The 11,820-nt window shown below is 42.3% G+C and overlaps 1 protein-coding gene across 1 annotated transcript in view; it reads left to right on the top strand.

The window, feature by feature from the left end:
* Nucleotides 1-5,345: 5,345 nt before the first annotated feature.
* The window catches only part of LOC118121701 (follistatin-related protein 4), a 67,233-nt gene continuing 60,758 nt past the window's right edge, over nt 5,346-11,820 (top strand). The window contains exons 1-2 of the mRNA XM_035177758.2: nt 5,346-5,532; nt 9,195-9,315. Of these exons, the coding sequence (XP_035033649.2) occupies nt 5,356-5,532; nt 9,195-9,315 (298 nt within the window). The 5' untranslated portion in view covers nt 5,346-5,355. The remainder of the gene's footprint in view (nt 5,533-9,194; nt 9,316-11,820) is intronic.

Raw genomic sequence — 11,820 nt, 5'->3', positions numbered from 1 at the left:
TCCGCCGCAAATTCTCAACAAATTGTTCTGGCGAGCGACGATTGAAGCAGACCAGCAACAAATCCGTTTTGATGCCTCAGCAGCACCGGGTCATGCTCTGCTATAAAGAAATATTTTCTTGTCATGTCAGACCTGGATGATTTATAGTGTTGGAAAAAGGTTTGCACCATGTTTAAAATTTCATGCCTTAAAATAAACAGCCTGTCTCTTCCCACTTTTGATGGCTTAGTTTTAGTTTTTTACAAATTTAAAATACCCATTTCTTTAGTTTTAAAAAGACCAGACCACTTTAAACTGTTTTTCACCCGAATTGTATGTTTTGTTTTATTCTCTGTTCACGTTCAACATCAAATTAGGTTCTTCTGTCAAGTGTTACACTCGGGATATATAGGGGTTAGTTTTATAAAATGCTATCCTAGCCCGAACCTAGAGTGAGTGTTACCTGGAACTAGTTTTTAAGTCCAGAGAAACAAGTGGAGTTGGCTCACTTGCGACCTTGTCATTGTCTCACAGTTCGGTCATTGTCTCCCAGTTTAGTGTTTTGGTGGTGAAGGTTGGATCCTTAAAAACCAAACAAGCTTCTCCACTAAAGTTCACAAAGCGTCTGAAGCTGTGGCAGCATCTTAACTCAAATCAGACGTCTTGTCATACATCCGCAGCTCCGGTTTTTTGTCACTTGAGACTCATTATGTCATAACAAACAACTGCTGCAAGAGCGAGAGTCTGAGGCCCAAGGACATCATCGAGCCTCCACAGCTTCACCACCACTATTATTTCTCAATGTAAAAGCATTTCAAAGTGTGAGGGGAAAAGGAAGGAAAAGGAACATTTTGATCCCCTATCACTCTTAACAGGAGGATCCAAATAAGCTGCTGGTTATTCCACAATGGTATCGATTATCCAGTAACTGGCTAAACCAGAGTGTGTCACACAGTAAATTGGATTTTTAAAGTTTGGGAAGCTTTAACATAAAACTTCCTCTACAACTGTACAAGGATCAGTGTTTTGTTGTTCGTCCTAATTCTCTTGAATAAACCCCCTTTAAATGTCTGTGACTTTTTGTCCTTTCATTCAGTCCCTTTAGCATGGAGGCACTTTCTTCTCCGCTTCTCTGTTTGTCATCCCCTCCGTCTGACATTTACAGAGTGCGAGCATGGCGGATGCTTTGAGTGGTGGAGAGCAGCTCCATCTCCGGGACATTGGGCGTCCATGATGCGAGCGGCTGCGGATCACTCACTTAAGCGGCTAACATTTCAAACGTGCAATGAAGAGAGCCGCGGTCCCCCTAGAACAATAAAACAGTGTTTGAGTCAAGGATGGATACACTGTAATACAGAGAGATATTTCTCTGCCACTGCCGCAGCTGCTGTGCTCAGCAGAATGTGAAAGACCGACTCTGAGGACGTTCGCTTCGGCAAAGATTCACTGCAACATCCAGGTGTAACGCCGACTCTCTCACCATGGACAGGGAATAACAGATGTTCCTGGAGGGGTAAACAGGTCGTGAGGGCACTGAAGAAATGTTTGACCTTAATCAACCTCTGTCAGTGCATCTGTTGGTCAATAAGTGCCTTTTGGAAATCAACCTTTTCGCCAGTGACAGCCGCGAACAGAGGCATCACGCTTTTGTACTTTATACTCATGAACGTCCAGTCGGACTAAAAGATGAACTGATTAGACTTCGGTGGTCAAAGGTCAAGATCAGTGTCACCTCGCTAAACACTCTTTTGGCCATAACTCAATCAACTCATTTAAATATTCTGATGAAATAGACTTCAATACCTTTTATCAAATTCCTTCAATGTCTTAACTATATTTACAGTTAAATTTAAGACTTTTCAAGAACATAATGAACAAAATTCAACACCCATGACAGATATGAAGGGATATCAGGGTCCCGGATTTACTTAAACTTCCTTATAATTGAAGAATCAGAATAGAGAATAACCAGAGACCATAGTTATCAGTTTAATTTTGGTCATGTAGATTTATTACAGTGTGCTAATCTGTATCTTTAAGAAAAAACTACAACGCACATTAGACATTACAAACTATGTGCAAAACAGTTCTCCTAAAGAATTTGTTCAAAGTTTGATGGAAGTAACATTAAAATAACTAAGACCTAAACTTAAACGTATTTAACATTTCAACATATTCAACATATCTAAGACTTTTGAGGTCTCCGCAGAAACCCTGATACGTGAGTCTGGAGAGACATGGATGTGAACTGACTGGCTGGCAGAGGCACACCACCTCCAGACGGTAATTCTAGTCTTACGTGTAAAACAAGTAGACTCTCCTTTCAAATATCCTGTCACAATATTTTTTTTTGCGCTCTGAATAGATTTTCGTGGGGGCAGAGACAGTCTGAGCCGAGAGAGGATTGTTCTCTCAATATATGACAAGATCTAAATCAGCGTGGGGGTGTTAATTTATTTCTGTCCTTCCAGAGCGGGGACGGCGATGACAGCTAGGTGATGATCCCTCATGTCTGATCCTTCTCACGCCTCATTCCCCTCGCAGGAATAACATTGAACAGGGATTTAGCCAAGACCTTGACTTGACTGCCTGCTCGTAGAGAGAGAGACGAGTGCACATTGTCTTTGCTGTGTGGGTGAGAGTCGGCGGCTTGTAATGCGTAGACGCGCTGCCAGTGTTGAGCAGACTGTGTGTTTGTCATTGATAACTGAGATTTATTGGATCGAGGGCCTCCTTTCATCACTCACCGTCTTCTGCATTGATGTCCAGCACCGAGGAAAACAGTACAACACCGTGATAGATGTACATGATTACTGAATCTGAATACGACTAACCTTAATGCAAGTTCCACTCTCTTGTCTCTGTCTGTTGACCCTTCTCAAAGCAACAGACGGCATCAAGCGTCTATTTATCCACAAGACAAAGTCATCTACTCCTGATTAAGAGACAGTGACTAAAGTGACGGCACCAATTTGTGGAAGCCTGAATGAAAACGTGAACTACAGATGTGTGACTCCTTTTTAAAGATTTTTGTCTTTTGTAATAATCTGGATCCATGTTGAGTGGTATACAGTAGATGTTGGGGAAGTCGCTGGTTGTTGATGTTTTTCTTTTGAATTTGGTGTGGAATCACAAACGTTTATCTTATCTCCGAACAATATTAGCTTCATGCTTGTAAGATACACTCTCTTTAAACACTTTGGAATGCCACAATTTCCCCAGTTGTTCCTGAAAATTACATCGTTTAACTTCTTCATACCCGGGCCCTTTCTCAGGCACCTTGAAAATGACATGCCCGAAAACAAGTATATCTCTGAGTAGTACAAGGTGTATATGAATAATCCCGGTATCTATATTAAGATAACCCTCGCAGGGTTTCTTCAGTATAGATGTTACTGGGGCAGAATAAATGAAAACTGAACACAACATAAGTGAAAGATATAATTTCCGCCAAAGTAGTTTTACGATTTTAGAGTGAAGATCCCCTATGTAATCATGCATTAATGCCCAAAACGTCCTGCAATCCAAAGCTCAACCTATGAACAACACATGTGCCTGATATGTGCTAATAAAGTGCAGCAATCCAAAGTTAAAGAGGGTTTAATAGACGTGTTTATGCGTCATCACCAAATTGGCCATTTCGGCGCCATCTGTGCCATTTGAGGTTTTTAAGCACAAAACTAATTTTGTTTCAATTACAGTTTAATTCACTATTCAGTTAATGTAAATACAACAGAATTTTCCAAATAAACTGCTGTGAAAAGTCTCAGCGTGCTCCGAAATGAAAGCATAGAACAACACTGTAAAACCAACACAGTTCCATAACTGTGTTTGAGCTTGACGGCAAAGATCTCACCAAGGTCTCACCAAAATCACCCTTGTTAGTTTGTAATCTCTTGCCCCTGAGGTTAAGGTCTGGTGAAGTAAAAACACACACCTATAATCACTTGGTCAAGGTGAGGGAAAGATCACAGCCATTGCAGGACGCATTAAAGCTCTTCTGATGGCCTGTGGTAGCCCTACACCTTAGTACACACAGAGCAGCACATGTAGCGAAAACAAGTCATGTTTGCTTTCTTCACCCGGGGCCTCGCTCACTGTCCCGTTGTGTCACGACTCAAAAGATTAAAAGGGAGCATGCGGTTTTGTAGAGGACTTAATAATGGGTCACCCTGAGCTCCCCTTTGAGACGAGGACACATTTTTCACACCAGGAAACATTTTTGAGTCTGCGAGCGCGAGTGTGTCTGCGAGTGTGTGCATAAGCATACAACTACTTGCATGTTTAATGTATGTATTTGCTGGAACATAGAGTAGCGCAGCGGGGGGACGTTGTCGTGCTGTTGTGGCCTACTTGAAGCCTCGCCGGCTCCGTCGCTGTGACAGTTTTGCTAAATGTGCTTGGGCAGCACTCCCGACTGCTACGCACCCTGTACCAAAACGTGATGCTTCGGGTAAACTTCCAGATTGTTGTTGAGCTTCGTCATCCCCCCTCATTTTGCATTCGCTTGCCGTGATATTTGTCGGAGTTGTTGGAGGAGATTAGGAGATAAGGCAAATCCATCCCCATGTACGCTCAGAGGGGGGTCTCCTGCTCTGCAGTGATCGGGCGGGGAGACGTCACCTAATGATTTATTCATATAGGATTTTTTCCATTTTTGTTCTTTCATCACCATGTTTCTCACTCGCACGTAAGCCCTGCGCCCTCCCGCCTTCACGTCGGTACTAAAGCAAAGGAGGGACTAGAGAGGAGAGAAAGTGAATACCTCGTTTTCTCACCCTACGTCTCACGCTTATTTGCATTGCCTCCTCTTTCTTAGTATCACGTCCCTCACAGCATGTGACATACTTGTTTTGCATAATTATTGATTTCAAGTGTGAAGACTAAATGCGGAGTGCTGCCTGTGATTAATTTGTTGTCTCTCGTTTCCTCCGCGCGTCCTCATCGAGCAGAGGCTTGCAGAGAATCTGCAGCTTGACGCCCCAATCTGGTTTTAAAACATGAGCTCTAATCCCATTGCAAAGAGGGACAAGAAGCTTGAGAGGGTCTAAATGAGGATGTTTACCTTTTGTTTTCATGTGGATTCAAGGATTACTTGTAATTAATTGGACCCCCTGCACTGAAAAGCTGTCAGACAAATTATGGCAACAAAAACTAACATTTTTTAAATGAGCAAACACTCAAGGATGCACACATGGATGCACAGATACACACATTATGTGCCCCTCTTTTCCTCTCTTCCCTTTGTAGAGCACACAAACACATTAAATCCAATTTACAGCTTTAATCTGAAGGCTTTGGCTCATATAATTGAGGTTAATCAAAAGTCATTTCTTCCATATCTGTGTGTTTGCTCTTGCAGTCAACTCCTGCACCATGTCGGAGTACAACAGGCTGAAGAGCATGCTTCTGGATATGCAGCCTAAAGTGCAGAGGACTGGGGATCAGAGCCAGCAGAGAGACATGGATGAGAAGCGAGCAATGGTGGACACCATGTTCAAATACCTGGATGTGAACCAGGACGGCCGGCTGGTCAGTGATGAGCTGGAAAAGGTGGGTATCAAGCTAAATCTGATGAATATATAGATGGAAAGATAAAGGATTCAGGTGGAATAGGAGTTGTGCACAAGGAAGCAATGTTCCTGGAAAATACGGTACTGTGCAAAACTTTCCGATGCTTACATCCATCTATACGCAGTATTGTCAGGGAGATGCCTGATCGGTCGTATTCTGCAGCATGAAAATGCACAATATGTTACGCCCTGAGTCATAAAGAGCCATCTTCAGCAAGAAGGAGAACAAGGTGTCCTCCAGCAGATGGTTCAGCCCCCCCACAGAGCCCTGATCTCACCATCATGGAGACAGTCTGGCTGAACATGAAGAGACACTGAGACAGCCTCAGTCCACGGAGGGACAGGTTCTCCAAGACGCTTGGAACGACAAATCCGCTGAGTACATTAAAGAATGTGCAAGTTTACCAAGGAGTACTGGTGCTGTTTGGAAGACAAAGGGTTGCCACAGCAAATAATTTGGTTTATGCCTGTTTACTGCACTAATGTTTGGAGTTAATTTATAGTTACAATTAATCAAATATTTTTTTATAGTACCACCCGTGCACATGCTGCACCTCTTAGCGATGCTTTTTGCTGATTAATTATGAGTGTAAAGTAAAACATCATCCGGGGAAGAGTGGGATCGGCCTTTTGCTGAAAAATAATTCTAACAGTCACATAAAATCTTTCTTCTATGGAATGAGATCTTTTTCTCAACCTTGATGACCAGTCTGATTATTTCCTCTTTCGTGTGCGTCTTCACAACAGTTGCAACTAAATGTTGGTTTGACTATGAATTGGAGTTTTGCTGCACGTGACTGGAACAATTAATCGTCATGTTTAACAATGGAAAATGTTTACTGAGATTATCTTCCCGCCAGGATCTGATGGGAAACAGTGGGGAGACGGGGGAAATGATAGGATATTGATATTTGCCGGACGAGGAAATGAAATCATCGCGGGCATCATCTGGTGGACATCAGTGATAATTGTTGATTAGATTCCTCCCAACCACTGCTATGATGTCAGTCACTTCAGCCAGGATGCAGTGAGCCATGTCAGTCACTGCAGACTGCAACACAAAGAGTTGCAACACATGCTTTTAGGGTTATTATTTGTAATATTTGAATTATTCTGCACATCTTTAGTTTTACGTGAACATTGAAAGAGAGTGACTGTATCTGCCATCTGAATATATAGCACCCCAGTAAATCTTTTGTCATCTCTGTGCAGTTGTAAGCGACAACACGCTCCGTCCTCTTCTTAAATTAAGAAGATTGAGTGATTTCTGACCCAGTTCCAGCACCGGGAAAATAAATAATAAAGCCGCTTCTGCCAGAGCTGCATTAAAGATCCGACAAAAAGATTTTGATCAATCACAGCGGGCAATTACTAATGCTGACATGTTGCCAGGAAGTCTTCAGATAAGACGTTCTTATTCTGTAGGAATTCATACGTTCGGCGAGATAATGCTTTTAAGAATCAAAGCAATTCACAGATGGATTTCAGTCATCCGAGCAGCAGACGGTCTCTGGTGTGGAATGTGACACAGATGGGCTTGGAGGCTAAATTCCTGTACTTTGGGTTTAAAATATATTTTATTCAAATGCCCAAGGAGAGATCAGTCTGAGCCAGTCAACACATGGTTGCAGTCGGCTGTAGGCATCCCTTAATCTGCCATGTCACATGTGCTGCTCCATATAGAATCAATTGGGGAGCGATAAGGAAGCACCGGGGCTATATTTATATACTTGGAAAGTCTCAGTTGAAGGAATTATTAACATGGAAGTTACCTCGTGATCGTCTTCTTAACATTTTGGCCTAAAAAACAACTTAACAATGTATGTAAAAGGAAAAAAAATAATTATATTAAAGAATGTGTATGAAGATGGAGGTCAGGGTTATTCAAGGAAGCGTTGGAGGTGAAAGCTTCTCAGTGAGAAAGAGACGATGATTCTCAGTTGAGGCTTCACCTTAGTGCTGCTCTGGGTCAATGTTCAGGCTCAGCATGCATTTGAGAAGATATTGACACAGACAAAGACATGCAGGGTTTATAAAAGTCTCTGGGGAAATATCTATTACACATGAGGCATAGATCATGAGACACTATCGACGTGTTTCATTCCTTATATGTTCATAAAAAACGCGTGGAAATGAATCATCTTTTGCAGAAAGAGCGTTCTGAGGTACACGTGTCTTGTGACCATGATGTTTCCTTAAATGAAACATCACATAATCTTCAGCCGAGCACCAGAGCTTAGAGACGGATATGCGACAGACGTGAACAAGAGAAGAAAGTGTGCACAGATCGTCAAAGCAAAAATGTCAGTAACAGAAGAATAAGGCGTCTTAAACCTACAGATACAGATCAAATGCAAATCCTTCAAATTTCCTTTGTGAAGGTCGCACACGTTCATTATTTTATGCCTTCCCCTTGTAGTCTTTACAGTTTCTGTATATACTGTATAAAAATACATTTACTTTGCAGGTATCACTTCTGTTATTATTTTAACTTTTGCCAGGTTGACCAAACAAGTAAAAAAAGAAAACCATTTGATGAGGTGTCCTGGTGAAATGTTCCCCCATCACTCCAGACCCCAGCTTCCCAGCACAAGCAACAAAGATACTGTTGCGCTGAGAGTTTGGCCCTTTTAGTAGTAGCCTCTACGCTTTCACCGAATTTAGTGCGATTGAAATTTTTTGGAACAGACGCTGAGTTTTCTGTTTATCTCGTCAAATCTGCTTAACATCGCCTATGCGGGGATGGCTCCCCTGAGGAAGCTGCAGCACTAAAAGTAAAGTGGAGGAGAGGGCCCCGCAAATGACAAACAACAGCGGAGAGAGTGGCGCCTCCTCCCAGGGGAACATCTTTGAATTAACTCAGGTGCAGTATGCACGAGTGCGGGGAGCCAGATAGAGATGGAAGGCAATCAGAGACGGAAACCTAGATGACAGATTACATATTTAAGCGACTCCTTCTAAACAGAATGAAATTACTCTCACAATGAGCCACTTTCAGGTGTTTATGTACATGAGGCATTTTACTCTTGAAGAAAATCTTATTCCAGTTATTGTTGGAATGAAAAGTTCCGGCTGAACATTATGCTAATTGTATTCAGTTATGCAGTTTATTTCAAATCACTGTTGCTCTTGCTGGAAACTCATTGATCTTTTCTTCTACAGCTTGTAACATTTGAAAGCTTTATGTTGTATTATCTGTGTGTAAAAGAGAGAGTTTGGATGATTTACAATAACTCTTAACGTATAAAGTACAGAAAGTAGCAAAACATGTACTGTTTGGATCTCTTTACAGGATTCTGTGATTTCTCCCATTGGGCTACTTTAGGAGACAGGCTGGGCCGGACTCTTTATATGCATAAGGGCCAAGGCTACCCTATTAGAGCAATACAGAAACGTGAAATACGTGTGGTGTCCTATGTAAAATGTCAGATTTACATTTTATACCGAACGTGCATATTGTGGGTCTATCATACAGATAATACAAAAAAAAGATAAAGCCAGGAGAGAAATGATAAGAAAAGGCTACGATAAGCTGCGGTAATTTCCTACCTGTGTTTGATAATGTGTCAACGTCTCAACAAAGGTTATTTACCAAGATGGTTTTATGTTCTGACGTCTGGTTTAATACACTGTGTGTGTTAGATCTCCATGAAGGAGCACCTGGAGGACAGCTTGCTGGAGTGCACCATGCAGGACCTGCTGCGCTACGACGACTACAACAACGACGGCCACCTCAGCCTGCACGAGTTCTACACGGCGTTCCGTAAGTCCTTCTGTCCGTCTATACTTTGCCCTTTTAGTTTCAGTCTCCGTGTTCTTTCTGTCTGTTTCCCTGACACCCACACCAGAAACAACAGGATCTATATCTGTAGATCATTATGAATACATGCAGAAAAATGATTATTAATGTCTCAAACAACTTTGACCTTTACACTGTTTCTCATGCTTCTCCTCTATCTACGTTTATAATATAAAACATAGGTATTTCTCTATAAATCACTTTATAATTGCCGAATCTTCATTGTCAGTATTAGCATGTGCTGTTTTCTGCTAATACTTAGTAATAGTACATCATTAAGTTAATTTAGTTGGTTAAGCTGAAAAAGTGCAATATATACAGGCTACAGAAAATTGCCCGTCCTTTGTAATCCACAGCTTATTGTCACCAGTGTTTAGATCCTGAAGCTCACAGCTACTCAGCCTCTCCACATCAGGATAAAAGTGTTTCAGCCACGGACAAATTGATAATTGCTCACTCGCCCGTGTGCCCAGACCCAGCTCCGGTCGGAGCATCTGGAACAGCCATAATGGCCTTTCAGATTTAGGTCTGAACGGCAGCTGAGCTCTCGGGCAGGTTCCACGTTATTAAGACCCGTAATCAGAATACCAGCGCTAATGTTCCCGGGGCATCGCCGTCAGAATTGCTGGATTCCATGGCAACCTCCCGCAACTCAGCGAAAGTACCGAGGTCTGAATCCAAAACGTTTATAAAAAATGTGCTTAAGTTGATGAACTCAGCAGTTAGGTGTGACAGGTGCTCATTTCTGAGGCTCTACCTTCAGCCAGTGCAGCTCCATTAGGCCTCAGCACTAATTTAACCTCCTAATGACCGGTTGTGGGGGGAACCATCCCACTGTTATTTGGGTGCGCTCTCTCACCTACCAGATGGGCAGTGAGCAGATTGCTATACTTACCCACCTACGGGCCCGCCTGCGGGTTTGAGGACGGGTTGGTCAATGCATTTTATGCCTGACAAGCAGTCGGAGGAATAGTTTGGGAGCAATAATACGAGCAATTGATCAGATGATGCTCAAGGTTAACTGTTGGGCTGCAGAAAGGCAACAGGAAAGGGGGAGTCATACATCTTGAGCGGTGCGTCTGCTGCTTTGGATAATGTTGATGGTGTTGAATTGAAGATGCATGTAAGTGTGTGTGTGTGTGTGTGTAACTGCAGGTATTGTGTATTTTGTTGGGATGCAATTAGCGCTCTCCCCAGTGAGCGCTCGGGAAAAAGAGGAGCAGCCAGGAATCACAGGTGTGTGTAGCAGGGTGGAAACTTACAATATGGTCACACGGTTGAAAAACCAAATACAAATAATAAACCTGAACGATGTGAGAAAGTGTTTTGCCCCGGTTGATATTCTCTTGTCGAGCTCGGCGTCTGATCTCAGGCGAACATTTGCAGCACAAGCTTTAGTCATATTTCGGAGACCCTATAACTCAAAAGCAGTAGAACGTGCACTCAGCGATTCTCTTTCAGTTTGCATGGTTCTCCTCTGTTGGTATTTTTTCTCTGTTCTGCAGCTTTGATGTAAGAATAAAAGCCCTTTGGCCGTTCCCCAAGACGATAACTCCAGCTTCATTGTTGCTCCCACAGTCACTGAACTTACGTTAGGAAACGCTGATTGTTGTTTTGCCCCCTCTGCCGTCTTTGCCTTATTTAACTTACATATCTTGACGCTTCTCTGCTCTGTTCTGTTGACACCCACATTTTTTTTTTTTTAACCATAAATTGAATATACTTGGAGAATAGTGCTGAAATGATTGCGTTCTTATTGATTCTTTCTTCACTTATTTTACCTTTTACAAGCCCGGCAGGGTGTTTTTATGCATTTTTTTTTTCTTCTTTCCTGACTCCTTGGCACCTGTGTTAAGCAGATTCTCCTTAAACACATTTCTCTCTGCAGATGCTGGATATAGAATTACAATCAAAGAATAATGCTCAGTGAACGGTGCTCATGGAGTCTCCGAAAGTGCTGAAAACTCCAGGGAGATTAATCACAGAGCTGTAGAAATTGTTGTAATCCAATCAGCACAACCACAGAATAGTCATGTGTGGTTATATTCAAGTCCTGGTGAGAGATTTACAAATAGAAAGGTGCTTTACGACATTTCATCCTCTAGTGGTAGAAGTAGAAGCTTTCTTTTAGCAAAATCCGACTGGAGTGTGTGTCCCATCTGTTCGTTAATAACCCTTCACAGCAGTAATGCAAAACTTTCACAGGGTGATAGATACTAGCACCATTTGATTACTATCCTAAAAATGTATTCAATTATTCATGCGGCCTTATCGTGCGGAAAGAGATGTGTTCTTTTCTAATGATCATCACTGCTCACATGTGTCCTTTACGTTGACATGGTTATTTAGCAATACGGCCACAAGAGGGCAGAGTAGAGACCAGAAATCCCGACAACAAACTTGTCAACAGTGGTGGAGGTTGGGATAATGTATGTCTGAAGAAAGAGGCAAAATCTGCTGTTTGTCTTT

Source organism: Hippoglossus stenolepis, chromosome 15 (assembly GCF_022539355.2).
Source record: "Hippoglossus stenolepis isolate QCI-W04-F060 chromosome 15, HSTE1.2, whole genome shotgun sequence".
Classification (NCBI taxonomy): Eukaryota; Metazoa; Chordata; class Actinopteri; order Pleuronectiformes; family Pleuronectidae; genus Hippoglossus; species Hippoglossus stenolepis.
This window is presented reverse-complemented; position numbering and strand designations above follow the sequence as displayed.